Raw genomic sequence first — 25133 nt, forward strand, 5'->3', positions numbered from 1 at the left:
GTGGTACTCTACATTACTACGATATTATCCATTGGATCGCGCTGTTCTGTCGTCGAATACCTGTCTCTTCGTCTTCTGGAGTCCCACCTCTCGCTCTCTCGAACGCTTGAGTTCCTTGTTGCGTTCTTCCATCTCTCTCGCTTTACCTTCCCTCCATTCGCAACCTTCCTCGAACTCGCACGTCCTGCATCGCTTGACTTGATCGATCGAGACTCCGAGAGGTTCTCGTTCGCCTCTCCAGTACGACAGCGATTTTGAGAGGTGCGACGACAAGAGCGGAATAGACAAGGTGAATCGACTGGTACCGATGATCGTCGGTGGCGATGCTCGAAGTGAAGATGCCCGAGGTGAAGATCGAGGGGTCAGTGCAGGCGATTCTTCAGGGAGAACCTGACTTGGTCGAGGTTTCACAGAAGTTTGGGTTCGAAGGTGGTAGCGGTTTGATTTCCTACGCTCGACGGCAGGTTTGGGTTCGCTTGATTCGTTCGCTTGCGAGTTTGTCGGAAGCGAGAAGGTAGGAGACAAGTCGACCACGTCGACAGCGGAGCTCTGAGACGATGCAGGAGGGAGTGCGAAGGGTAAAGGGAGAGAAGGGTTCGCAAGAAACGGTAGCTGCGAGTCGTCGTCAACCTCGAGCGGGTTTTCCTCTACTGAAGAAGTCTCATTCGAGAGAGCTCCGACGCCAGAATCTTGTAGACTGAGCCGGATCGCCGCCGCAAGATCTGCCTCGTCGTCGAGATCCGGCTGTTCTGTAACCTTTGCTTTCCTCGACATGACCTTCTTCTTGTCCTTCTTGGTACTCCTTCGCCCTTTCCAGGCTCGATCACCGTCCTCTCTCAGGACATAGCTAATCTCCATCTTTTCCTCCAAAACTTCTCCTGCCTGGGTCCCGGACAGTCCGTGAGAAATCATTTGCCCCATTGTCCACAATGCAGTCACGTAGCCCCTGAGTGTGTTGACGTGGTCGAGCAGGTCCTCGAGTTCTGAGCCTTCAATGACGGGTTCGACGGCTTTCAGAAATGACTCCGGGAGGTCGACATCAGGGTCGAGGTCGAGCTGTTTGAACAATCGAGACCAACGGAATGGACCGGTTGGGACGACGCTCGGTGTCACATCTTCGCCTAGACCTGACGGCGAACTGGGTGGAGGTTCTGGTTGCAACATCGAAGTGAACAGGCGGTGATACAGCATCAACTGAACTCGCGCAGGCGCGGTTTCGGGTTCAGGAGGTAACGAGCGATTGAACCTGTACTCGATCCGCGAAAATCGTTAGCTTTTGCTCACTGTTGCCGTTTGCGCCGAGACATACCGGCTTTTCGTGTCCGAAATGATGTATGCCACCCTCGTCTTCGGTGGTTCATCGAATGAGGTATTAGACATCCTTTCAAACTGTTCAATCTCTGCGAGAGCTCGGAGATCGGCCTCGTCGTCCTCTTCCGTGAGATCCAAGAACAAATCCTCCGACTGTGGATGGTCCTCTTTCTCTTTTCTGATCTCAACCCCTTTCTCCATCTCTCTTACTGTCCCAGCACTCTTTCCGTTTCGTTGCGGTGGTGCCTTCGAGGGTGAAGGAGAAAAAAACGACAGCAAGGTAGTCTGTTCTTTCGGGTCGGGGGTTTGTTTGCGGTTCTTTTTCGTAGACTTGCTTGGAGTTTTCCGTGGACTCGGTGCAGGTTTCCCCTTTGAACCAGCTTTTGAGGTTGGGAGGGGCCGAGGGATAATAACCTCTCGTCGTTCAATCTCGTCGATGACACCAAAGACGAGATGATCTTGGACGAATCCGACGACTGGTATTTCCCGCTAGTTTGGATTCGCGACCAGCATTAGTTAGACTCGACGGAAAAGAGCTCGAGGACGTACGACTCTGCCTCGGTTCATCAAGATGGACAACGAGACGATCGTGTTCAATAGTCTCAATGCCCACCAAGCTTCTTTCCCTTCCGTCTCGACCTTGACTTGTTCGACGTCGCCCATGACTTGCTTCTCGAGTTTGAGATGAATCTCGGTACCTTTGTTGAGAACCTTTTCGCGCTTGACTGTCTTGTCGGTGTCGATCGAGATTTCGAGGCCATTTGACGTCGTGATGGTTGCAGGCCGTTCAAGCGGAGGCAGCCACGACTTTGACGCGAGTCGATACGTATGTTGATACTGGTTTTCGTCATTCACAGTCAGTCTCGTCGAGGTTTGGCCGTGGGGAGAGGCAAAAACTGACTTCGCACCATGACGGACTCGCGAAATCGGAAACACTCAGAGCGCCCCATCCTCGATGTTTACGGTATCGGTCCCTGAGAGTGAGCTACCAAGTCAATGAATGCGGGTAGCCTTGCGTAGATCGAAGGAGGCAGACCAACCACAGACTCTGCTTGTCGTCGAGCGCTTGCCCGACAGCTGGTACATCTTGCGTAGGCACGGATTCATACTCGGTCGCTGTGGGACCTGAGAGTGTCTCGGGTTGAGCGTCGACCAGTGTTGGTTGATTGACGTCGTCAATGACATTCCGAAACGACTGCGGCGCATCGAGCTGCGCCAAGAGTGTCTCGTCGGTGTAGTCGAGCTCTGAACCATAATCAGAATCGGCTTGAGGCTGCTCAGGCGCGCTCATCGAGTCGGCATGGCTTGTCGACTGCAGAAAGTGGGTGTCCAGAGTTAACGCGCGAACCGATCCACGCTGCTAGACGCAGCTTGATTGTTTACTCGTGCTTCTTGCCCATCAATCATTCGACTAGTCAGGATATAGCGAACGACTCTGTGCCACGAAACGCAAAGAAATCCAAGCGCAATCGTACTTCTCGCGCATGATTGACATCTGCCTTGCTCCCCTGATCGGGTCGAATCTGAACACGAGATTCGCGGTCTACCAAGATGTTTTTGCCAAATTTCCCGAGGAAGTACCGCTGCTTCATGAGAAGACGTCAACTCCTCGAAAACCGTCTACTAGGACCAGTCCAGCCGGATCCAGCACCCCGCTCCGTCCCTTCCAGAGGGTATCAATTACGTACACATCGACCATAGACCAGACCTACATCCACTCCTCCTCCCACGTTCGAGATAATCCTAAGCCTCACGGGTAGTTGCGGTAAAGTTGCGACATGATCCGCCGTCGGTGCTTCGATATGCGTCCACATTGCAACGCATACGATCGATCCAGGTATGCATGCTCTTCGCGTATTCGACGCGCTTCTTCCTCATACGAAGATTCCGATGAAGAGCTGTCGGATGATGAGCTCGAGATCAAGCTTGAGCTTGACGTGTCCGAGCTATCAGATGACGAGCTCGAACTCGAGCTCGACGTGTCCGAGCTGTCGGAGCTGTCAGAGCTGTCGGAGCTGTCAGAGCTGTCGGATGATGAGCTCGAGATCAAGCTTGAGCTCGACGTGTCCGAGCTTGAGGTGTCGGATGAATCAAGGCTGTTTTTACAGATACGTACAATCAGATCAGACTGATAATTTCAACCAGATGCGAGCTTACGACGACATAACAAGCTGATGCTTTCGACGATACAGCTCCATTTTCCGGCGCCGCAATCGGCGGAATATTCTTCTCCGAAACTCTTCGAGTTCGTCGAGCTCGGCCTCGAGGGCGGCTATCCGGCGATGGCCAATTGGGCGGTAGACAAGCCGTGGCATAAAGCGCAGAGATTTGGATCGCGCGAGCACGTCCCAAGTTATAAATAAGAAGGCAACCTTAGAATTCGAATACGGCACTGAAAAAATCGCGACAGCGTGAATTCCCAAGTATTTTTCTGAATTTCTCAAGGATTCCTTTTCAAAGAATGTGAACCTGAATGACTTCTGCCTGAATTTCGGCTCTCAGGGTCGTACCCAAAAGCTTCTCGTGGGCTGATTTTGACGGAATGACCTGTATTCCGAATGAGGGCACTGTCACGAGTACCAATGTAGGAATCAAAATAAGCGCGACCGAACAGCACCGGAACAGCGAACGAATTCATTTTTTTCTCGAGCACATTTGCATTACTCGCGAGCTGCACGAGAGAAATATCAGTAGCTGTACTCTCCACGTAGTTGAGTGCAAGACTGACCAATGAGGGTAGCTTTTCCAGCTCCGGTGCCCATGCAGAGCGTCGCCACTCCGAGGTTCTTGCCTGTTCGTTGCAGCTCGGTAATGAGCGAAGTCAAAAGGCGTCCTCCAGTCTGCAGAATACGAGCGAGTCAGAATCCAAACTTTGCTACTCAGCGAAAGAACAAGAGGGAAGCTCACAGCTCCGAGAGGGTGACTAGCGAGAGAGGCAGATCGAACGTCAGTTTTCGAAACTCGAATCGTCCAGTACAAGGAGAGAGACTGACCCGAGTGCGATGGCACCTCCCTTGGGGTTCACCTTGGCCTCGTCGAGTTTGAGGGTGTCCATGACCATCAACGATTGGGAAGCAAATGCCTCGTTGAGCTCCCAGATGTCAATGTCCTTCGTCTCGAGCCCGAACCGTTGCAACAATTTTGGGGTCGCATACGCAGGTCCGACTCCCATGATGATCGGGGGCACTCCGACGACCGCGCTTCCAACCCATCGAGCCAGAGGTTTCAATCCAAGCTTCTCAGCGACGTCACGTCGGACGAGCGTCAATGCCGAGGCTCCATCCGAAATTTGCGAACTGTTGCCTGCGGTACCAGTTCCGTTCTCTTTGAAGACAGTCTTGAGCTTCGCAAGGGATTCCATCGTCGTTTGCGGTCGGATACCTTCGTCCTTCTCGATCAAGACTTGTTCCGTCACTTCCGCTTTGTCGCCTTCGGCCGGGGTCACTTTGCGGACTTTGATCGGGACAATCTCGGAAGCGAGCAGGCCGGAATCTTGAGCCTTTTTCGCTTTCGCGTGCGACTTGACTGCGAATTCGTCTTGACGTTGACGAGGGATGTTGTATTTTTCGGCAACGGCTTCACTCGTCGTGCCCATCGGAGCGAGGCAGTCCCGTGCGTCTTGACTCTCTGACTTGGCGATGAAAGGCGAGATGCCGGCGGGAATCGCACGAGTCTGGATTGAGAAAATCGAATCGATCAGTTCCGTCTGCACACGACAATTAACCAGGCGGGTCGTCGAATTCGCTCACTCCGTAATCCCTTGTCATTGACTCTGAGCCAGAGGCAATACCCATGTCGATCAGACCGGCCTTGATCGAGATGGCAATGTCGGTGGTAGCTTGGAGTGAGGATGCGCATTGACGGTTGACCGATTTGAATCCAGAAACAATCGGGAACCTGATAGCAATTCGCAGCAAGAGGTTCAGTTTCTCCTATTGATGAGCGAGGATACTGGACGAACGAGCGTACCCGGCATCGAGAGAAGCGAGACGACCACTTTTGGCACCTCCGAGTTCCATCAACACGTTTCCGTTGTGAATGTCCTCGACTGCACCACCCTTGACGTCAACTCCCATGGTCTCGAGACGCTCCCTCGTCGATTTGAGAACATGCGACAGTAGTTCCTGCGGAAAACAACCGAACAATCAGGTTTTGGCGCTTGTTGTCGTCTCTCTCATCGTGGCAGAGGGCTCACTTCAGCGTGCATATCTTTCAATCCACCACGGAATCGACCGATGGGCGTTCGGAGCGCGGTGACAATCTGTTTCGAGACAGGAACGAGAGATTCGAGAGTGAGCTGCCTGCAGCCTACTTGTGGGTCGACAGACTCCAGGGGTAGGCACTCATGGGATGTTGTAACTCACGACGACATCGTCGGGACGTTTCTTGAGGACGTCGGTCACTGCGCGGCGTGCGACAGACGTGTGCATGATATTCGGAAACCGGCGAAGTGGTGGGGGAGAAGAGGCGTATTCTAGGTAACTCGAGGGCGATCTGAGCGAATGTGTATGTAGGCGCGAGGGTCTGGCTTTGACGAGTATGTACGCCAAATGCCAGCGGGTGAGAGTGTATCCGGATAAAGTCGGGCGAGCGGTGGGAGCGAGACGTGCTTGTCAGCGGGGGGCGGCAGTTCGCGACCCGGCCGCGGTCGCGCAAACTATTACCCGGCGCGCTCCTTCTCGGCCCTCCTCTTGACTTCTTTCCTCTGAACACGAGAAGCAAGACTTAATAAGGTAGAGTTTGCTAATTTGCGATGGGGCACGGACAACAGAGAACACCATATCGAACAGCGAGAAGTAAAAAAAAGGTAAGAGCAATTAACCTCAGGGAGTCCAAATCTGGACGACACACAGGGAGAGTCAGCAAGCTTGAATCTGAGGAACTCTTTCGGATTGAGGGAAATGCACACCTTGACGGTCAAATCGACGGATCCCGTAGCAACAACGTTCACAAATCGAGCTGTTTCCGCTCCATTCGACTGTCCGGCTCCTGTTCCATTCGCTGTCGGCGTTGTCGACGAGGTACTACCGCCAGCTGGTGCCCGTCCCCATGCCATAGTCGTCACAAAGTGGTCGTGCGCCTCGATCGTTTTGATGCACCTGCCAGTTGCAAGGTCCCACGTTCGGATCGTCTTGTCATCCGAAGCCGAGAGGAGGAATTTGCCCGATGGATGGAAGATCAACGCTCGAACCCAATTGTCATCTAAACACGAAGCAGCGGATAACGACCGTCTGCGGATCAGCTTTTTTTCGATCGTCTACCTTGGACTGCGCAAGAGAGACTCACGCCCGATGAGGGTCTTGAGACATTGGCCACTGACAGCATCCCATATCTTGATCGTCTTGTCTCGAGATCCAGTCGCCGCAAACAATCCCGCTGCTTTTGCTTCCGCTGCCGCTCGCCCTGTCGGAGCCTGTGAATCTCAGACTCGTGTCAGCGCGGACTGGCAAAGACTTGGAGAGTTTCCTGCTCACGGCGATTCCTGCCAGTGTTCGAATCGCCGTATACGACGCAACCGGTGCAAACACTGCCACCTCTACCACGTTCTCGTGTCCTCGGAATTCGGATCTTGTTTCCCCCGTTTGTCCGTCCCATATCCGCGATGTCTGTCGACAGATGTCACAAAAGTCATATGAGCCTCTGAGGTGGACAGGACGATAAGCGGCTACGAGAAGGGGCAGAACGCACATGATCGGATGAGCAGCTGACCAGCTGGCGACCGTCTGAGCTTGGTATCACGCTCCGAACCCATTCAGAATGTCCCGTGAACGTCTTGACACAGAACCTACGTAATCTCAAGATGATCAGCTCGAAGATCGAACGCGCATGGAGGAGGAGAGATTGGGCTTACCCGCTCGATACCTCCCACACTCGGATCGTCCGATCTCGACTCGCACTGACGATAAAGTCGTCGTTTGGCAGAAACCGTGCCGAAGAGATCGAGTGATCGTGGCCGTACAGAGTCCTCGTATTTTTCCACTCGTTGCTCGTGTCCCAGATTTTGAGCGTCAAGTCCGAAGAACACGAGACTGCCCGCACAGGTGTCAGCAAGAGGGAGCGATGGCGTCAGATATTGACGAACTAATGCACCCAGTAGGTTTCCCTTGGAATCAAAGTCGACATCCTGAACCGCTTTCGTGTGCCCTTTGACCGTGCGCTCAAACTCTCCCGATTCCCAATCGTGCACCTTGATGCTCGAGTCTTCGCTTGCACTGACAACAATGTTGAACAAGGGGTGAAACGCGACTCTGGTTATGGGCGAACGATGTCCAGAGAGGGTGTAGCGAGCCGGCGCGCGAGGAGTCCAATCGGGAGACGAAGCGGATGGTCGTTTCGAAGGGGCAGTTGCGAGTTCTTCCTGCAGCTGAGCATTCCGAGTCTCGAGATCCATAATCTAGAGCAGTTTACAGCATTTAATGAGATGAAGGACGTGGAAACAACTGTCAAGAGAGGGTGGGACGAACCTTTTTCTGTAACCGAATGACGCTCGTCCATTTCTTTTCGAGCAGTCCACTCCATTTCGCTTTCGGGTCAGGCTGAAACTCTTCCTGGCCTGCTTCCCGCTTGAACGCGTGCACTGTCTCCTGGAAGCCATGGGTGTTGAGGTAGTCGAGGATCGATTTGTTCCTAGACTTGCGCGAGATCAGCATGCAGCTCGCCCAGCTGATACAAGTTTGTACACGTACAGTTCTTCCTTTTGGCGATCGCTCAGAACGCTCGACATGGTGAGCGACGAGCCGAATTGAGCCGGACCTCTCGCTGGGCACTCTGTGCGGCACGGCGTTCCCTCGGATGGTTTTTCACGCTTCTCGTACCCGCGTGGTAATCAGTGCCTGGTCGAACGGCGTGACAGAGGTCGAGCGTCGCGTGAGAGATGTCGGTCAACCACGACAACGCGATCTGTGCGACGAACGGTTCGATTTCGCGACAGTTGCTCGGGCCGAGTCGAAACGTTGGAGTGAGCCTCAGCGCTGTGATAGCGGTAGGTACAGCGATGCGAGATGGGCGAGAACAGTTTGCTGGCTGCGCGCCTCCTGTCAAGACGGCTCAGCTCTCATCCCCGACCTTACAACCTCCTTACGCTGATAGATGTGCTCTGCCCTAACAAGCAGTCTGTATGTGCTCGGGGCTTGACTCGGTCGCTCCTGCCTGTCACTCTAGTCTCTCCGCTCCCCGATACTGGCAAACATCCGGGATGATCCTGCTTGCATCCACTATCAGCTGCTCACCTTGCTTCGACACATGCTCTGACACAGTAGACTACATGGCTCATCCTGTGCTTCTCAGTTCATCCCCCTGATCCAAGGAAGACGTTTGTTTGTTTTCCCACATTCGGGCTCCCCCACCGCGGACGGGACGGACAACGCTCGCACCCTCAACGCCCACTTATTTTCTTGATCACGAGGCACCGTCACGGGGGAGGCAGTGAAGAATTTTGACCGAGGAAATCGTCTAGCACCTCTCCCTCCTGCTCATCACTTCCGGATCTTGATCAAACCATCGCATCGCCTTACATCAAGGATGACGACTGTACTCGGAGATTGGTACAAAGCTCAGCAAGTCTTCAACAGCGACAACTTTGCCTGCTCAGCGGGACAAACCATCGTGGGTCCCTTTCCTTGCACGTGACGCTTTTCCCGCGGAGACCGCGCTTATGGTTTCTCTCCCATCTCGAACAGGCAGAGTACTGCGCCAAGGTCCAAGACACTTGCTGTGGTGCGCCGGATATCTTAAAACTAGCCTCCAGCCCCAGATCAGAAAGCGGATAACTAAGTCCTGCGAATACCGGCAGCTGTGTGCCCTAACGCCCCTATTACCGGACCTGGAACCCTCATTGTCATGACTCTCGGCACTTTTGTCAACCTCGTTCGTAGTCCACTGCTTTGGTTATCGACTCGACCGCAATCCACTGACGATTTTCAAGTAACGGTTTCGACAGCTCTTTTGCCTTTGGTACCAATCGGAAGCGCCGTACAATCTCACATACCAGCTCGTTGCGACAGATGGAGCCGCATTCGGTCTGCTGAATCGTTTGATTCAGGACGATTTTCGGCTGTCGGAGATCCACTACGCTTTCATTCCGCTCGCGATCATGAGCTGCATTCCGCTCGCTGTGACGGCCTGTCTTGCTGATGCTCCATCCTTGCGAGTTAGTAAATAACGCATAACGTATCGAGCTCGTTCAGCGTGCTGATTAGGTCGAGCTTCTCCTCAGTCGCAAGGTCCTTCGGCACAAGCGGGAGCAGTTTTCTCTCTAGTGGCCTCGCGCCGAGCAGAATCGACAGATCACGTGCATTCGACGCAGTCATTCGACAACGAACAAGACGCTGACGTAAGGGCTATGCTCAAAGAAGTCGACCTTCCACGGTCGTGGCTCATCAGGGTCAGTTGTGAGGCTTCCTTCCGTACTCGCTTCGAGACTGATCCTTGGTCGCTGCTGCGATAGACGGCATGGGCAATCTTCACAGCTCACCTCGTAGCATGGCCAATTCTCTTCGTTTTCGTGTACCTCCTGAACGATCGATACAACCAACCGCATTGCGCCGATGTGTTTCCCCTCCGCCGGTATCGAATTATTCTCGGAAGCCTCGTCGCTTCTTGGCTCTTCTTCGCACTCATCATCTGGATCATCTTTACAAGAGTTCTCTTTTCGAAAAAGATGGACAAGAAAGACACTCTCGAAAGGTGTTGCCTCGTTCCTTCCTTCGTTCCAAGATTAGTCGTGACGACTGATTGATTCCCTCCCGTATAGTATCGGAGAAATGCTCATGTTCCTGACGCATTCGAAGTCAGAGAACCGACACCGAGTTCACCCAGCGTTCGATGCTCAGAGCACCACGAAACTGCCCTTGTTCCCGAAACCGTTCCAGCAGAACGACTTTCTCAAGTCCCGAGCGCGACCCCATTCAATCCTGCGCTGGTCCATCTCGATTGGTATCTTCCTCATCTGGGCCGCAGAATACATGGCCATCTGGCTCTCTGTCAGTGCTACCTGACTCCCCAACTAAACCAGTTTCCGATATTTGCTGATTTGTCCAAGGTACCAGGCGGTTCATGGTTTCGTCTTGATCGGTACGAACGGTTTCGACTTTGGACAAGTCGCCGCTGTGGTCGGAATTGGGATCCCCACGTTCTTGATCGTCAGAGCGCAACTTGACTACACCGACAACTGGAAGGCGAAACGCGAGACCTGGGAAGCCGCTCACAAGGCTTACCATCACGATCCTCGGTCGTCACCGTCATCAGAAGAACCACCTTTTTCTCGAGGTTACCGGGGTCACTTTCACACCCCTCTAGCTCGGATGTCATCAACTCATGCGGAACCGTCGTCTTCTCGAGACAACCCCCCATCTCCGACACGCACCTCGTCTTCCCACTCCGCTCGATTGTCGTTGCCCTCTGTCTTCTACCGCGAACTGGATTATCACCTTGATCCAGACAACAAGCAGGAAAAGCCGCGACGGAGCTCGTCAGTCAGGAGGAGTACGCAAGTGAGGGAGTGAAGTCAGAATAGTGCTTTGTGCGCCTCGAGAGTCATGGCGTGCAATGTACCGCGTCAAATGCTTGTTCCTCCGCCGAGGACACCAATTACTCCTTCGCTACGTGTTCAAGTCTTTCTTCTGATGCTCAGCGCGATAGTAGACAACCAATGATTCACAGGGGTCAAGGTCTCCCACCGCGAAGAAAATGACCGCGGATCTTCCGGGGAGTACGGACCCCTTCTCCTCGCTCACTTCTCTGCTCTACCCTGCGCCTCTCTCTTCCTCCATTCACGCGATTGACTCATATCACACGCGGTATGCTTGGCAAAGATCTTGACCCGAGCTGCTATGCCGGAACCTTCGTGCGTTCTTCCCATTCCCCCAAATCCCGCCGTTCAGAGTCATCAGCTGACCGCACTGTGCCCAGTTCGAATACTGTGCTTCATCTACCGCCAAGGAGAAATGTTGCGGCATCTGTACCGTCGTGCCCATAGCGTACCCAGGGACGCTCATTTCGTTCGTGCTAGGATCGTTCTGCAATCTTTTATACGCCCTTATCTTTCGTGCCGAAGCTCCCTACAATCTCCTGTAAGCGCTCTCTCTTGGATCTCACTTTCCGAAGCGAGGGAAACGCTGACCGTGCGTCGAGTTTGACAGGTTCCAGTTCCTCGCGGTTGATGCTCAACTGATTTCGCTCATCAATCTCATCTTCAAAAAGACGAACCGGGTCGACTTGTTCGCGTACTGCTTTGTACCTCTCAGTATTTGCAGTTCGATTCCAGTTGCAGTCGCGATCGCGCTGTCGAGAATGGAAGATCTTCATGTAAGCTTGCTTCACTTCGGTTCAAGAAGCAAAGTCTGAACCCTTACGTAATCTCCAGGTCATGTCACCTGCTGCCATTGTCGAACTTCGCATCAAGTCAGCGACGGGCGCTGGACTACCGACTGATGGTGACGAAATCACAAGCTTCTTGAGGCATCGACAGGAGGAAGCGGCTGCAAGTGATCGCAATCAACTCACAAAACCGCGCAAGAGGCTCCAAAAACCACAGACTATCGACGTCAGTCTTTCCAACAACCAGCGTTTCTAGACAACACTTGGCTGATTGAGGTTCGAATCTGACTCAGCGTAAAGAAAATGGTCGTGATTTTGATTCGGTTGTATCGAGCGTTGGGACCTCTGAAGCAATCGCAGATCCTCTGCATCGACTTGACCCTGCCGTTTTCGCCCAGCGCAAGTCTAATCACAATATGTTAATCTCGAACAGGCGGGAACTGAACTGACTCGTCGGAATCTTCGAGTAGTTCCGCATCCCCGCCTGCCCGAGAAGCTCGTCTGGTTCTACTTCGGGCACTTGATTGTCTTCACGATCGTTTTCGGTGGGGTCTACTTCGGGACGACCAACACGTCACAAGAGAACTGTAACGAGCAGTTCAGCATCAACAGTTTCTGGCGTCCAGTCATGGGAAGCTTTGCCGCCCTAAACCTCTTGATCGGGTACTGGTCTTGTTGGATCATGCACGAGAACGTCAAACACTACCACAATCCCAATCATGAATTTCATCGCTTCGCCTCATTGTCTGGAACTTACCGGTGCGCGCGCTTCCCGATTTCCGTACGACTCTGTCTGATGTCACGCTGAAGCGCCTTTCTCGGATAGTATCTTGCGCTGGACCGGAAACGACGAAAGTGCCGCCAACAGGGACACCCTCAGGAAAAGAGAAAGGTTTACGCGAATGGGCATCTGTAAGCAACTTTATCCTGTTTTGATACACTCGCTTTTGCATGTTGACCGAGTCCGCCTGAGCATGCTCCAGGCTTTTTCGCTTGGACGATCTGGGCGGGACCGTATCTATGGATTTGGTTCCGTGGCATCAACGAATTCCTTATGTTGGGTCCCAACCCATGGCTATTCGAGTACGTGTTTGAAATGGTCTACGCTCATCCCGAACGAACAAGCTGACGATGTGGAATTTGAGATGACTCAGGCAAGTAGGAGCCGCCACGGTCAGTCAAGCTCCGTACTGTTTTTCGCTCTTCTGACGAACCAGCTAACTGTCTGCCTGTTGCGATGACATGTAGTCCATTTTTGTGCCGTTCCTCGTCGTATGGCGCGGAGTGACCGATCGCAAGTTCCAACTCGCTCAATTGGAGATGGCTAAAATCGCCAGAAACAAGCAACAACTCGAAGGCGCAGGTCCTAATCCTCACGGACACTCGGAACCCCCTGAAAGCATCTCGGATCATCGTCACTTGGTACATGGGAGCGTTGATGACCGGATCTTCTCCGGTCGATCCATCTCGCGGAACCCATCCGGCTCTCATTCGGTTTGAAAGCCAGGAAATGAGGAGAGGGACGTGCAGGGTTTTCTTTTGGCAGAGGCACGTGAGATGGACCAAAGTACTTGTGAGAAATTGTCGTGCAAGAATCAGTGTGGACCGCTACCAAGCGCCCTCCGGTGACTGATCAGAGAGGCGATGTTACTGACGATCAGAGAACAGACTTTTAAGCTCCACGTGCATTTATGGCTCGACGTAAATTCCGAGTTCGTCAGCTCGAGCTCCTAGCGCTTCGTGACGAGCTAGTTGCACACCTCGGCCTGTCGGATGCGGTGGGTAAACAAAGGAGTCGATAATCGGGTGAGACACCCCCTTTCCTGTGAGATCGCGTGCATCTCTCCTTCTCGCTTGCGCGCCGCGCGTCGGCCCACTCCTAACACGCTCATTCACTATCGAATCAGGATTGTACTCCAGCGTTGACCGCGTATAATCGTCGACTGTAGCCCGACTAGGTCCCTCGTCAATCGCTTAGATTAAACACCTCTCCTAGCTCGAGCCTTCGCACCTCCCTCGATCATGGTCGCCGGTCGCACGACCCCGATGGGAAGGAAGCGAGAGTCGACTGGCGGTTCCATCGTGGCAGACTCGTCCGTCAAAGTCGGTTAGTGCCGTTCCCCCTCTTCTCCGGCCCCGCTCGTCTCAGTCCTGATCCGTTCTTCCGTTCTGCCACGCCTCTGTCACCAGTCGTGCGTATTCGACCCAATACGGGATCAGAAGCTTCGAATGTCCCTCATCGGTTCCAACGCATTGCGGTCACGCCCTTGTCTTCTACCTCGCTCTCTGCCGACAGCGGCACTCCGAATACTCCAGCTTCCGCCGCGATCGCTTCGAAACATGCGCCTGCCAAGTCTACCTTCACCTTTGATCGAGTGATCGGACCGGAAGAGGGCCAACCGGCCGTTTACGACGCTGCTTCCCCTCTGATCGAGTCTTTCCTTGACGGCATGAACGCAACCGTGCTTGCGTACGGACAGACGAGCTCGGGCAAAAGTTACACAATGGGTACAGATCGGGTTGGAGACGACGAGCAAGACTCGAATCCAGATCGACAAGGCATTACGCCCCGAGCGGTCGCCGAAATTTTCGACCGCATGAGAGACTCGGAATTGTATTCGGGAGGCGGTTCGACCTATACGGCCAAGGTCTCGTATGTCGAGATTTACAATGAGGATCTGATCGACCTTCTCGCAGGCGATGCGGATGTCCGACCGACAGTTCAGATCAGGGAAGACAAGCAGGGCAACATCATTTGGAGTGGACTGCGCGAAGTTAAAGTCACAAACGCCCAAGAGGTCATGCAGTAAGTTCTTTATGGTCTTTTCGCCGCGCTAATATAGCAAGACTGAAATATTGTGGGTTCTCGCTAGTCTCTTGTCTGCCGGATCTTCGTTGCGTCAAACTGGATCGACCGACATGAACGCACAGTCATCTCGATCTCATGCCATATTCTCACTTACTCTCTCCCAACGTCGGTGGACCGGTTTGGGCTCGCCTCCACGAAGTCGTTCACCATCGGTTACAACTTCTCCAACTTCCCCTCGCGTCCAGAACCGACTTTCCGGAATACCAAGAGTCACTTCACCTACGCCTGGAGCTCGTCCGTCCACTCCCTCGGGCAGACCTGGAAGTCGGCTGAGTTTGCGACCACCGAGTCAGCTCGGCAGACCCGCAAGTCCGAGTCCGAACCTGGACGATTTCTCCTCGAACGGTGCAGACTCGTGGGCGATCGTTACCTCAAAGTTCCACTTTGTCGATCTCGCTGGCTCTGAAAGGGTCAGTCTCAGCTGGCTCAGGCTTGTTCGCTTCTCAATCTGTCGCTGATTCGTTGTATCGCAGCTCAAACGAACCTCCGCGCTTGGTGACCGGGCCAAGGAAGGCATTTCGATCGTGAGTTACGCAAATTGCCGCTCTGACCCGCCTCGTCTGACATGCCAATGTTCGCGACAGAACGCTGGTCTCAGCTCACTCGGCAATGTTATTTCGGCACTCGGTGATCCCACCAAGAAGGCGACACACATCCCGTATCGAGATTCGAAACTCACGCGACTCTTGCAAGACTCGCTCGGAGGCAACAGCAAGACGATGATGGTTGCATGTGTCTCGCCGACCGAGTACAACATTCACGAAACCTTGTCAACACTCAAGTATGCGAATCGAGCCCGCAATATCAAGAACCGCGCCGAAGTGAACGAGGTCGAAGTCGGATGGGACGACGTTGATCATCTGCAGCGGACGATTCTCAAACTTCGAGCCGAGTTGGCAGTGATCAAATCTGGAGATGGAGCGGGCATGGCCTCGATCGCCGAAGAAGGGTTCCGACGCACACTCGAGGACGCTCCAACACTCGAGGCATCCGAACTTCAACAAAAAGTCGCGCAGCTCACGACAGATCTCGCTCGTGTTCAAGCCGGCGATTTCCATGAGTCCATGTCTCGCGAACAGTTTGAGCGTGCGGTCGAGCCGATCGTCGAAGAGTACGAACGCTCCCTGTCGGCGCTCGAGAGTCAGTTGTCGCTCACACGTGCCGCACTCGGACACTCGGAGGACGAGATGCGTGATCTTGAAGCGAGGGTCGAGGAGGAAGTGCATGCGAACGAAGCAAGCTCGCTCCTGATTGAGGAGCTTCGAATCCGAATCGCCAAATTGTCGGAACGCGAGGCCACCACCGAAGCCTACGTGCGCGACCTCGAAGCGAAGCTCAAGGAAGTTGATGACGCCGACGAGTCGACCGGCAATGCCGTGACCGATCTTCGCAAGGCGCTCTCTCGCAACCGCGAACAATCCGAATCGACCGAATTGTATATCGCCGAACTCGAAGCGCGTCTCGCCAAGTCGAATGAATCGAATCAAGCACTTCAAGAGCAATTGCGCGTGCTCGAGAAAGATATTGAGCGCAGGGAGGAAGCATACAAGGAGCTCGAAGCTCGCCTGACCCTGCTCGATACGAGTGGCGAGCACAAGCTCCTGCTCGCTGAGATCGATGAGAAAGACAAGAAGCTCATCGAACTCGAACGGAGTTTGGACGAGATGCGAATCAAGGCGGAGACTGCCGCGCAAGAGAAAGACAAGCTGCAGGAAGCTACCGACAAGATGCGGATAGCGCAGGAGGAGATGGACGCGCGGGTCTCGGCAGCTAGGCACAAGGCATCGGTCGTCCGCCGTTCCGGAAGCCTCACGCCTCCCCATACTCCGGCCGAAACCGACGATGGCGAATTCGGCTCGCTCGCAGCGTCGAATCAGACTTCAACGTCGACCGCTACTTCGGACTCGAATGATCTGGTAGTCACACTGCAGGAGCAGATGACACAACTTAAACAGAGCCACACCGACACTCTCGCCGAGCTCGAGACGGCCAAGGCCAAGTACGCCGACTCGCTCAAGGAGATCGAAGCATTAAGTCAGCAAGTGCAGGAGGCCAAGCTGTCGCAACCATCCTCTGAACCGGAAGCTACACCGACATCGCCACGCTTCTCCCGAAGCTTGCAGCTCGTGCCTGATGCCCCAGGCGACGATGAAGAGGCCGACGAAGTGCAGGAGCTGTCTCCGATCAACAGTCGGAACACATCGCCAACGACCAGCCGAATTTCGCGTTCGCCACAAGCTCGTCGCAGCATGCCTTTGTCACCATCGCATCGACTGTCTTTTCTCGGCCGCGGACAGGGAGTGTTAGCCTCGCCATCGCATTCGCGCTCGGCTTCACTCTCGCAGGAGTTGTCATTAGCGGCGCACCATTCCTCACAAATCTCCTCTCCCCCGAGTCCTCGACCGGTTTCCCCTTCTCCGAGCTCGCTCGCGCAGCGCGAGAGTATGTACGGGACGAACGAACGGAGCTATGAACAGATCAAAACCGAAGTCATGAAGTTGCAGTCGGTGCTCAAAGATCGCGAAGACGAAATTCTCGCTCTCGAAACGACCGTGAACAAACTCCGATCTCCGATTCCTCCCGCAACACCAGCCTTCGAGGGCTTGAGACCCGATAGCCCCATCGAGACGACGAATCCGACTTCTGACGGCGACCTTGATGAGCGCGCCGTCACTCCTCCACCTTCCCAGCCGTCTGATCACGATCTCAATCTTTCGCCTCGCACTCGTGCCGCATTTGACGCGATCAAAGCCGATCTCTCAGCAACTGGTCTCGGGTTCAGCAACGTTGACTCGCCTGAGAGCGAAGAAACAACCAATGCCCAGCGACTCGACGATCTGATGCGCTCGATGGCCAAGAAAGAATCCTCGCACCGAGAAGCGATCGAGGAGCTCGAGGACAAACTCTCAACTTTGCAACGTCAGCATGACGAGTTGACCGTGCTCTCTCGAGACCAGGTCGACAACATGTCAACCGAGATCAGCAAGCTACGCACCGACCTTGAAGGCCGACCGGAAGCGTCGCATTACGATAATCAGCTTGGCTCGCTTCAAGCTGAACTCGATTCGAAGCGCGCCGAACTAGAGCATTCCCGAACCGCAGCACAAGAAACGCTGGAGGCTACCCGGCAGCAACTCATCACTGGTTCGTCTCGCCACATACGGATCGCTGTGCACTTCGAAAAATGTCTGATGATCTGAGGCGCCTTTTTGACAGAACATCAAGCTTTGCATACTACGACGCTTGCCGAACAGGCTGCACTCCTGGCGCAGATCAAGGAGGAGCATGCCGCTGTTCTAGAGCGTCTCACCGCTGAACGGGATGCAGTGCTGTCCGAAAAGACTCAAGGGCACGACGCGGCCCTTCGAGATCTCAACGAGAAACACAACGATGCGCTCGCTCAGCTGAGAACGAGCCACGATGACATTCTCGCAACTAAGGCCAACGAGCACTCGGTTGCTCTCGAGCAGCTCCAATCCGTGCACGAGGAGGCAATGCGACAGATCGGGCCAGAGATTGAGCAGGCGCTTGCAAGCCGACTTGCCGAGCTCGTCGCTTCCCACTCTGATGCTCTCGCCAACGCCCTCGCAGAACATTCGCGACAAATCGCTAATCAGGCACAAGGTCACCAAGCTGAATTGGCTCGTCTGCACGAGAGTCATGCCGCTGATACAGCCGCTGCAGGCGATCGCCGCTCCTCCGTCATTGACGAGACTACGAATCTGCTCTCCACTCAGCATGCGCAAGCGCTCGGAGACCTTGAAGCTACGCATCGAAGCTCGCTGGCAGCTCTCCAAGCTGAGCACGGCCGCACGATCGAGGCAATGGAAGCTGAGCGAGACGCGCTCCAGCGGAGTCTCGAAGACGCTCATGAAGCTGTCCTTTCTGAAAAGCGTATCGCTCAAACAGGTGCATTTGAGGACGCCAAGCAGGTGCGTTCAGTCACTCCTTTTTGTGGTCCGCTCTTATGCCTTCACTAACGGGCTCGACTGGCTTTTCACAGCAACGGGAATCGGCGATGGAGCAATTGCGAGCCGCTCTGAGCGACAAGCACACCTCAGCAACCGAGAGCCTTTCAAAGGAACACTCGGACGCAGTCTCGATACTCGAAGCTGACCACCAGCGCTCGCTCGAAAAAGCCCTCGAGGAACATTCTCAGGCACTCTCGTCGCAGGAGGCGAATCATACCGCAGCGCTTCAAGCTCTCGTCTCGAAGCATGAAGAGGTCCTGCAAACAATCGTCACTGAACGCGACGAGGTCAAGATCGCTCACCAAAAAGCGTTGTCCGAGATCGCCAAACTCCGCAAAAGCGAAGCTCTCGCCCAGTCCGCTCTCGAAACGCTCACGACGGAACACGAGTCGACTAATGCCACACTTGCCGGCCTGTCGAAACGGAACCATGGAGTTGTCGAGGGTCAGAAGGAAGAGATCGCACTTCTCAATCAACGCCTCGAGTCAAAAGCGGTTGACGCCAGTCCCAGGGCAAGCGACAACGAGCTGCAAGAGGCTCTCGACGCTCTGAGTACCGTCGAAAAAGCTCTGCTCGAGTCACAGCAAGAACGTGAGCGGCTCATGACCGAGCTGCACGAGCTCCGAGGCGGAGATGGTCAACACAAGCCCGATTACGATTCGGTGTTCAAAGACCTCGGCCAGTACAGAGCGTCAGTCCTCAAGCTCGATTCCGAGCTCGCCAAGACGCGCAAAGAGCGCGACTCGCTGTCTGCCCAACTTGCGCGTGCCTCGCTCTCGTCCGCAGGTAACTCTGTTCAAACGGGTCTCGGCATCTTTTCTGCTGCTCCAACTCCTGCCTCGTTCAATGGCTTGGGAGACTCGACTCCCAGAATCGGCTCCCCCACTCCTGACCGCGCCATGTCGCCGGTGAACGAGTTTGGACGCAATTCACCTCGACCCGACTCTCGCTTCCTTCCGCCTGCCGTTCCTCCGCCTTCGATGCCCCCTCCGGCTGCTCCTGTTCCAAACTCGCCTCTGCCTCCCGTGCCATCCGGTATGCCGCTGTCTCGCGCGGCACGCTCGTCGAGTTCATCAAGTAACGGACATGGCCGCAACTCGATCTCGAACGATGCGAGTATGCGTCCTCTGACCGACTCTCAATCAATTGATCCGCGAGTTGCGAAACGTTTCGAAGAACAGGAGGCTCAAGTGAGTATCCGAGTTGCTCTGAGCATTGTTTGATTGGCGTCTCTGATCTTCGAGCTGATGCTGCTCTATGATGACCAGATTGCACGCCTCTTGAAACAACTTTCGCATTGCGAAGGCGAACTCGATCAGACGCAAGCCAAATTGAACGTCAACGCGTCCGAGATTGCACGCCTCGAATCTGAGCATCAAGCAAATGCCGACTTGATCAACACGCTCGAGTCTGCGCTAAACGATTCGGAGCGGAACCTGCGCAAGACTCGCATGAATGCCAACGAGATTGTTCGGGAACGAGACCAGTACAAGTCAGAGAACGAACGTCTCCGCATCGAGGTTAGTCGGCCTGGACTCAGCTGGTAGTCTTTCCGCAATCCGGACAACCGACTGATGTTTCGTCCGATGATGGGGAAACAGGCACAAGATTCGCATACGACGAGCGAGAGCTACCGGCAGTCTGTTCTCGACATGGAGGAACGGTTGCAGGATCAGCGCAACCGCGAAGCACGGGCCGAACGAGCTCGGCAGGAACTCGAGCTCCGGATGCAGGCCGCGAGCAAAAAACGCAGCAAATGTAAGGGCTGTTCTTCCTCACTCTGGTACCGACTGGTGCTGACTTGCCTCTCGTAATGAACCTCAGACAACTGTCTCTAAGCTATCACTACCCGGCGCATCCGTACTCCTACTTGCCGTGCCTCTGCTAATTTCGCATTTTTGTCCCCCCTTTTTCTCTGGTGTTTCATCTGTTTCCTTTGTTCCTTTCGACCTTTTTGTTACACTGTATACAGTTTCCTGTCGCAATTCTAGATACCGCACTTCGATTTCAAAGTCGCGTTTCCTCGCGAGTAATGAAAGCCGCGCGGGGGTTTAATTGTAGCCACTGACTTGGATCAGCGACCACCACACTCGACGACCACTTCGACCACTATCAGGCGACCATTCTCGCGAATAGTGGTATTGTGCTCGTATCCAACTCAAACCGCCAAGACCAACTTTGACCACCCTCGAAAACTCAACCAACACGAACATGGCGACTTACTCGGCTCAGTCATCGCAACAGTACCCGGCGTACTCGCCCCCGAGTGTGCCTGGCGGAGACTCGATCAACGACTCGCAGCGACGTGAGTTGCCACTCTGCTCCCTCCGACCAGCGCGGCGACCCGCTTGGGAACATGCCTCCACTCTGCTCCCCGCCGCCACTCTCAGCTCGACAAGACTACCCCTTTGCGCCTGTTCAAGGACTGACAAATCCATCTCATTGTCCGATGTTTGTCACCACAGCGAGTGATGCAGGACCGAGCAGGAGGATGTCCACGCAGGGACAGCTTCATCGCAGGGAACCGTCGAATGCGGGAGCATCTGCACCGTACCGCAAACCGGAAGGCGCGTCGTACAACGCGAAAGCGAGCAGCACAACCTCGCTGTTCAGTACACGCAAGAACTGGAGCGAGCACATCGTTTCCGAGATGCAGGTGAGTTGCCAATCTTGGTCGTTCCCAAGACCCGTACTCTCGTTCCCATCCAACGTGCTCCGTACTGACATTGCCTTCGCTCTCGTCAGGATTTCATGCACGTGTTGAGCCCGCAAGGCGAATTCGTTTACGCGACTCCATGCATCAAGCAACTCGCGCAATGGTCGCCCGACGAACTTTTCGGCCGTTCCATCTTTGACTTTATCCACCCCGATGATGTCGAGACCGTCAAGCGAGACTTTACCGAAGCGAACAAGACCCGAGAAGCGCTTTCGCTCTACTACCGGTTCGAAGTCAATGGTGGAGGCTACGTCCTGTTTGAGATCACGGGACACTGGTACTACGGTGCACCCGAAGCCGACGGACAATCAGTTGCCAAGTGCTTCTTTGCGATCGCGAGACCGCACCCATCCAAGAGCGCGGCCATGCTCGACTCGTTCCTCGAGCTCAAGTTTGAGAACGAGAAACTCCGACAAGAGTTGTTGCTCATGTACAAGGTCAGCTCGCATGCACTTTGAAGCCATGCGTACACGTCAATCTGACTCGCGCTGGAACCCGTTTGTGCAGGAAATCGAAGGTGAGATCACGCCAGCAGCAGGTTCGCCCTCTTCCTCCTTGCCGAGCAATTTTCAAGCTCGACAGCTGACCACCTCCTTTCCTTGATCAACAGCCCCTTTCCCTCCAGGCATGTACCGAGTCGATCCGTTCGACTCGAAACCTCCTGCGATGGTCGACCCCACGACAGGTATCACTTCGGCCCAGATCCTGATTCCTTCGACATCCAACACGTACGGAGCGCTCGGTATTGGAGTTAGCGCGACGGGAGTCAAAGGAGACGGTCAAGCCGAAAAGAAGAAGAAGAAGCCGAAAGCCGAAGAAGGCGAATTTGTGTGTCGAGACTGCGGTACAGTCGATTCGCCTGAATGGCGCAAAGTGCGTCGAGATCACTGCGTCTCTGTCTCCAGTCAATATCTGGTACTGATAGTTGTCCTCCTTTCAGGGACCCGATGGACCCAAGTCGCTGTGCAACGCTTGCGGTATGTTGCGCTTTGTCCCGCAAAATCTGGAATTGTGCACTTGACTGACAAGATCTCCTGCTTTTGTGTGTATAGGTCTTCGATACGCCAAGCTCGTGTCGAAGAACAAGAAAGCCGAGGCCGCGCGCAATCGATAAACCCTGCCACCTTTCGCATCTTTCGTTCCGTTTCACTCTCTCTGTACATTACGCCCATGCAGTCTTGTCACGCTTTTGTTGCTTCACTTTTTTCCCACATCCCGCGCTGTGACTTGCCTCTCTGTAACCCTTTTTCTTTATTGTTCAGTCCACCCGACATGTTTTACTTTTTTCCCCCCTCGGCCGTCAACCGAGATTTTCTCCTGTCTTTGTGCTGTCTGGTTGTACGCCAAGGTCCTTTTTTGCAAATTCGTTGGCATCTACATCATGGAGTTTGCGAGCGCCTATCAGAGCGAAAAACTTTGCGGGCGCAGAGGACTCTGTCATACGGTACCCGGCGCGAGAGACTGAAGCCAAATGTCAAGCCAATAGGTTGTGGATCTGGCAGCGAGACGCTCGTCGATGAATTTACGATATAACTGAGTACGTTTCGCGGCTCACAATAGATGTTTGCGAACGTGAGGCTTGTTACCTCGCGGCGAACGGCTCAGAGACGAGTTCTTCACCTCAATGAAAAGCTGTACGGGAACGCTCGAAAGTATTGCGAATTCTCCCGGGTTGCATCTGTGGAGCTGTCAACTCAGGAGGCATGGCAAGACTAAGTTTTGAAAAACCGACGAGTGCGATACGGGCTGACGAGCGAGTACGATATTTAAACCGACCTAGTGCAATTAATAAAGCATAGCTGAATCCACTATTAACGAGACGAGCGAGTACGGATAAGTGAACCGATGAAGAAGAAGAAAAAGAGAGAACTTGCATGGATTCGCCATTCTCGTCGCCAGGGAAACTTCGCATCGAAAGGTCTGATCCTGTTCGTCCGCGCCTAACCGCCATACTTTCGCACAGACTACGATATCTGGCGAAGCGAGGAGCCTCAAGTCGGACTAGGTGAGAAAAGGGATTGCGATTATCCCATCGGGGTGATTTCGTTGTTCTGTTGTTGCGTTGAGATACTTTGATTGGTGCTAAAGGGCAAAAGATCGCTTAGCGCTAAATGGCTCAGCTTGATGAACTTGTGCAGGGACCGCGCACAACAACAAGCTGTTTCGATTCCAGCAATCGACGCACTGACAATTGCCGTTGCTCATGTATCAAATGGGCTTCGCTCACTGCTTTTCCCTAGGAGCGACAGTGAGTCGGACCGCTAGACGGTCAGTCAATCAGTCGCAGCAGCCAATGGCTATACCGACGCCGACTTTCGAAAGTATGAGTACCGATCGAATTTGCTATTTTTGCGGATCGGATCCCTCAAGAAAGGGAGTCAGAGTGTGGTTCATACGTAGGAACGTTCACCTAGGTCGATACGGGGCTCGATCGCTAAGTGTTGGACGGCGGCAAACCCGCTTAGGAACAGCAGGGGAATAGTCAACCGGCGTCGAACGCTCTCCGCAATGCTCTTCCTATGCTCTGAGAAGCTTACATCCTTGGATTTGAGCTCATATAAGACGAAGAGGGTGTGAAGCGAGATCTTGATCCAAAACGCCGATCGATCGGTTGACGTTGCTTTCGCTCTCTGCTCGCTCTTTTTCTCACTCTCTTCAAGCTCTCTTAAAACCCTCTACGAGATCGGGCTTGGCTGCCTCGAAAGCGCTCACACACGACTCGCGTAGTCTTTGGCTACGACCTGGACCAAACTCGCACCCCTCCGGCGCCTTTCCACCCGGCCGCGCAACCCCGCCCTCCCATGCCTATAGAATCGCAGGCTTCGGCTACAGTGTCAATGCTGACCTACCGTCCTTCCCTGTGCAGAACTTGCTAGACTCGTCAATCGTGTCGACAGAAGGTTAGGCCTCTCCGGGTGCTCCGCGGACTGGTTAAACGGGACACTGACACTGTCGCTCAGCCCTTGACAAGGTTGAAGGACCTGACATCCTCGCCACACGTCGTATCTCCGTTCCAGGAAGTGTTCGAAGAGGACCGCAGCCTCGTCGGACTCCACGCGCACAGCCTGAGCCTTGCTGCAGCGGAAGCGAAGGCCGAAGAGCCAGACTTCAACTTCATCGAAGTCGGGATTCCGCTCGGGCTCGCCGGCTGTGAGAAGGAACACGGCTGCTATTGTAACTCGGTTGCGAATCTTGACGCCGTGAGGACAACGAATCAAGTTTCCACCTCGCAGCGAGGCACCCTCGCCAGGGATCGCTTATCTAAAGCGCTCGTCGTCGCAGTTCGTAACGTACTCAATGATCGACAACGTCATCATAGTCACAAACATCAGTCTTCGCTCGCCAATGTGGTGTGCTGGACATGTCGGTGCCCAATCCTGCACTGCTCGCTCGAACCTGACCAAAGCACACCTCGTTGTGAACAGTCGTCGCTCCATCGGAATCTCCTCTTATGTGTTGACCAGACATGCGCTCTCCCATTTTTCACGCAGGACGCATCCGAAGCTGCTTTGCACGTTCTCAGGACAGAGCGAGAGCTCAACACTAGTACGTGCAGCTTGTAGCTTCTCTACGACTGTCGCACTGCTAACATCACGTGCAATCGGTGTCAGTCAAACGCTCAAACTTCGCACAATCCGCCGTCCCTTGCCATCCACGCCTGTCTCGCCCGCCGAGCCAGCGAGATTTTGGAATCCAAGTCAACCAATTGCGCAAGGATGAAAGGGAGCTCCAGGCTTCGCTGGACCCAACCCGCGTCCCTCGTGGTGGCTCCAGCTGGGACTCGCTTCCGCTCTAGTTTGGTTACGAATCTCAGTCGCGCCGAAGCTAAAAAATCCGATCCCTGACGACTGCGATTTCATCCCTTTCAAACAACTCCCGCTCGAAGTGCGGGAGGCCTATGCGCGAGAAGCAAAGCGACTACCCGGCTCGCATTTCGCGAAAGCGCGAC

At 54.2% G+C, this 25133-nt stretch overlaps 6 protein-coding genes across 6 annotated transcripts; 4 read left to right on the forward strand and 2 right to left on the reverse strand.

The window, feature by feature from the left end:
* Nucleotides 1-24: 24 nt before the first annotated feature.
* JCM15063_002254 (uncharacterized protein) lies at nucleotides 25-5741 on the reverse strand (the record flags this gene model as incomplete). The annotated part of the gene is made up of 12 exons (XM_076678157.1): nucleotides 25-1246; nucleotides 1310-1800; nucleotides 1861-2148; nucleotides 2213-2285; nucleotides 2352-2556; nucleotides 4040-4151; nucleotides 4219-4234; nucleotides 4305-4984; nucleotides 5061-5208; nucleotides 5281-5435; nucleotides 5507-5572; nucleotides 5676-5741. The coding sequence occupies 12 exons, from the start codon at nucleotides 5739-5741 to the stop codon at nucleotides 25-27; spliced, it is 3522 nt and encodes a 1173-aa protein (XP_076534755.1).
* A 393-nt stretch (nucleotides 5742-6134) lies between these two features.
* On the reverse strand, nucleotides 6135-8035 carry JCM15063_002255 (WD40 repeat domain-containing protein; the record flags this gene model as incomplete). The annotated part of the gene is made up of 9 exons (XM_076678158.1): nucleotides 6135-6149; nucleotides 6221-6513; nucleotides 6598-6724; nucleotides 6786-6917; nucleotides 7000-7096; nucleotides 7163-7340; nucleotides 7402-7705; nucleotides 7776-7938; nucleotides 7998-8035. 9 exons carry the CDS (start codon nucleotides 8033-8035, stop codon nucleotides 6135-6137), a joined length of 1347 nt encoding a protein of 448 aa, XP_076534756.1.
* Nucleotides 8036-8832: 797 nt separating this feature from the next.
* Nucleotides 8833-10814, forward strand: JCM15063_002256 (uncharacterized protein; the record flags this gene model as incomplete). Its single annotated transcript, XM_076678159.1, has 8 exons — nucleotides 8833-8916; nucleotides 8991-9027; nucleotides 9104-9177; nucleotides 9251-9460; nucleotides 9527-9694; nucleotides 9758-9996; nucleotides 10064-10292; nucleotides 10359-10814. 8 exons carry the CDS (start codon nucleotides 8833-8835, stop codon nucleotides 10812-10814), a joined length of 1497 nt encoding a protein of 498 aa, XP_076534757.1.
* Nucleotides 10815-11110: 296 nt separating this feature from the next.
* Nucleotides 11111-13128, forward strand: JCM15063_002257 (uncharacterized protein; the record flags this gene model as incomplete). The annotated part of the gene is made up of 9 exons (XM_076678160.1): nucleotides 11111-11155; nucleotides 11221-11381; nucleotides 11451-11616; nucleotides 11675-11854; nucleotides 12062-12387; nucleotides 12455-12540; nucleotides 12612-12711; nucleotides 12783-12801; nucleotides 12877-13128. 9 exons carry the CDS (start codon nucleotides 11111-11113, stop codon nucleotides 13126-13128), a joined length of 1335 nt encoding a protein of 444 aa, XP_076534758.1.
* A 522-nt stretch (nucleotides 13129-13650) lies between these two features.
* On the forward strand, nucleotides 13651-20306 carry JCM15063_002258 (uncharacterized protein; the record flags this gene model as incomplete). Its single annotated transcript, XM_076678161.1, has 10 exons — nucleotides 13651-13735; nucleotides 13819-14434; nucleotides 14502-14907; nucleotides 14971-15021; nucleotides 15082-17641; nucleotides 17714-18429; nucleotides 18501-19658; nucleotides 19737-19988; nucleotides 20070-20226; nucleotides 20293-20306. The coding sequence occupies 10 exons, from the start codon at nucleotides 13651-13653 to the stop codon at nucleotides 20304-20306; spliced, it is 6015 nt and encodes a 2004-aa protein (XP_076534759.1).
* Nucleotides 20307-20679: 373 nt separating this feature from the next.
* On the forward strand, nucleotides 20680-22298 carry JCM15063_002259 (PAS domain-containing GATA-type transcription factor; the record flags this gene model as incomplete). The annotated part of the gene is made up of 7 exons (XM_076678162.1): nucleotides 20680-20773; nucleotides 20934-21124; nucleotides 21214-21621; nucleotides 21692-21701; nucleotides 21795-22057; nucleotides 22125-22161; nucleotides 22237-22298. The coding sequence occupies 7 exons, from the start codon at nucleotides 20680-20682 to the stop codon at nucleotides 22296-22298; spliced, it is 1065 nt and encodes a 354-aa protein (XP_076534760.1).
* Nucleotides 22299-25133: the final 2835 nt, after the last annotated feature.

The sequence above is a fragment of the Sporobolomyces koalae genome, assembly GCF_050403365.1.
Source record: "Sporobolomyces koalae JCM15063 DNA, S_koalae_JCM15063T_v1_ctg12, whole genome shotgun sequence".
Lineage (NCBI taxonomy): Eukaryota > Fungi > Basidiomycota > Microbotryomycetes > Sporidiobolales > Sporidiobolaceae > Sporobolomyces > Sporobolomyces koalae.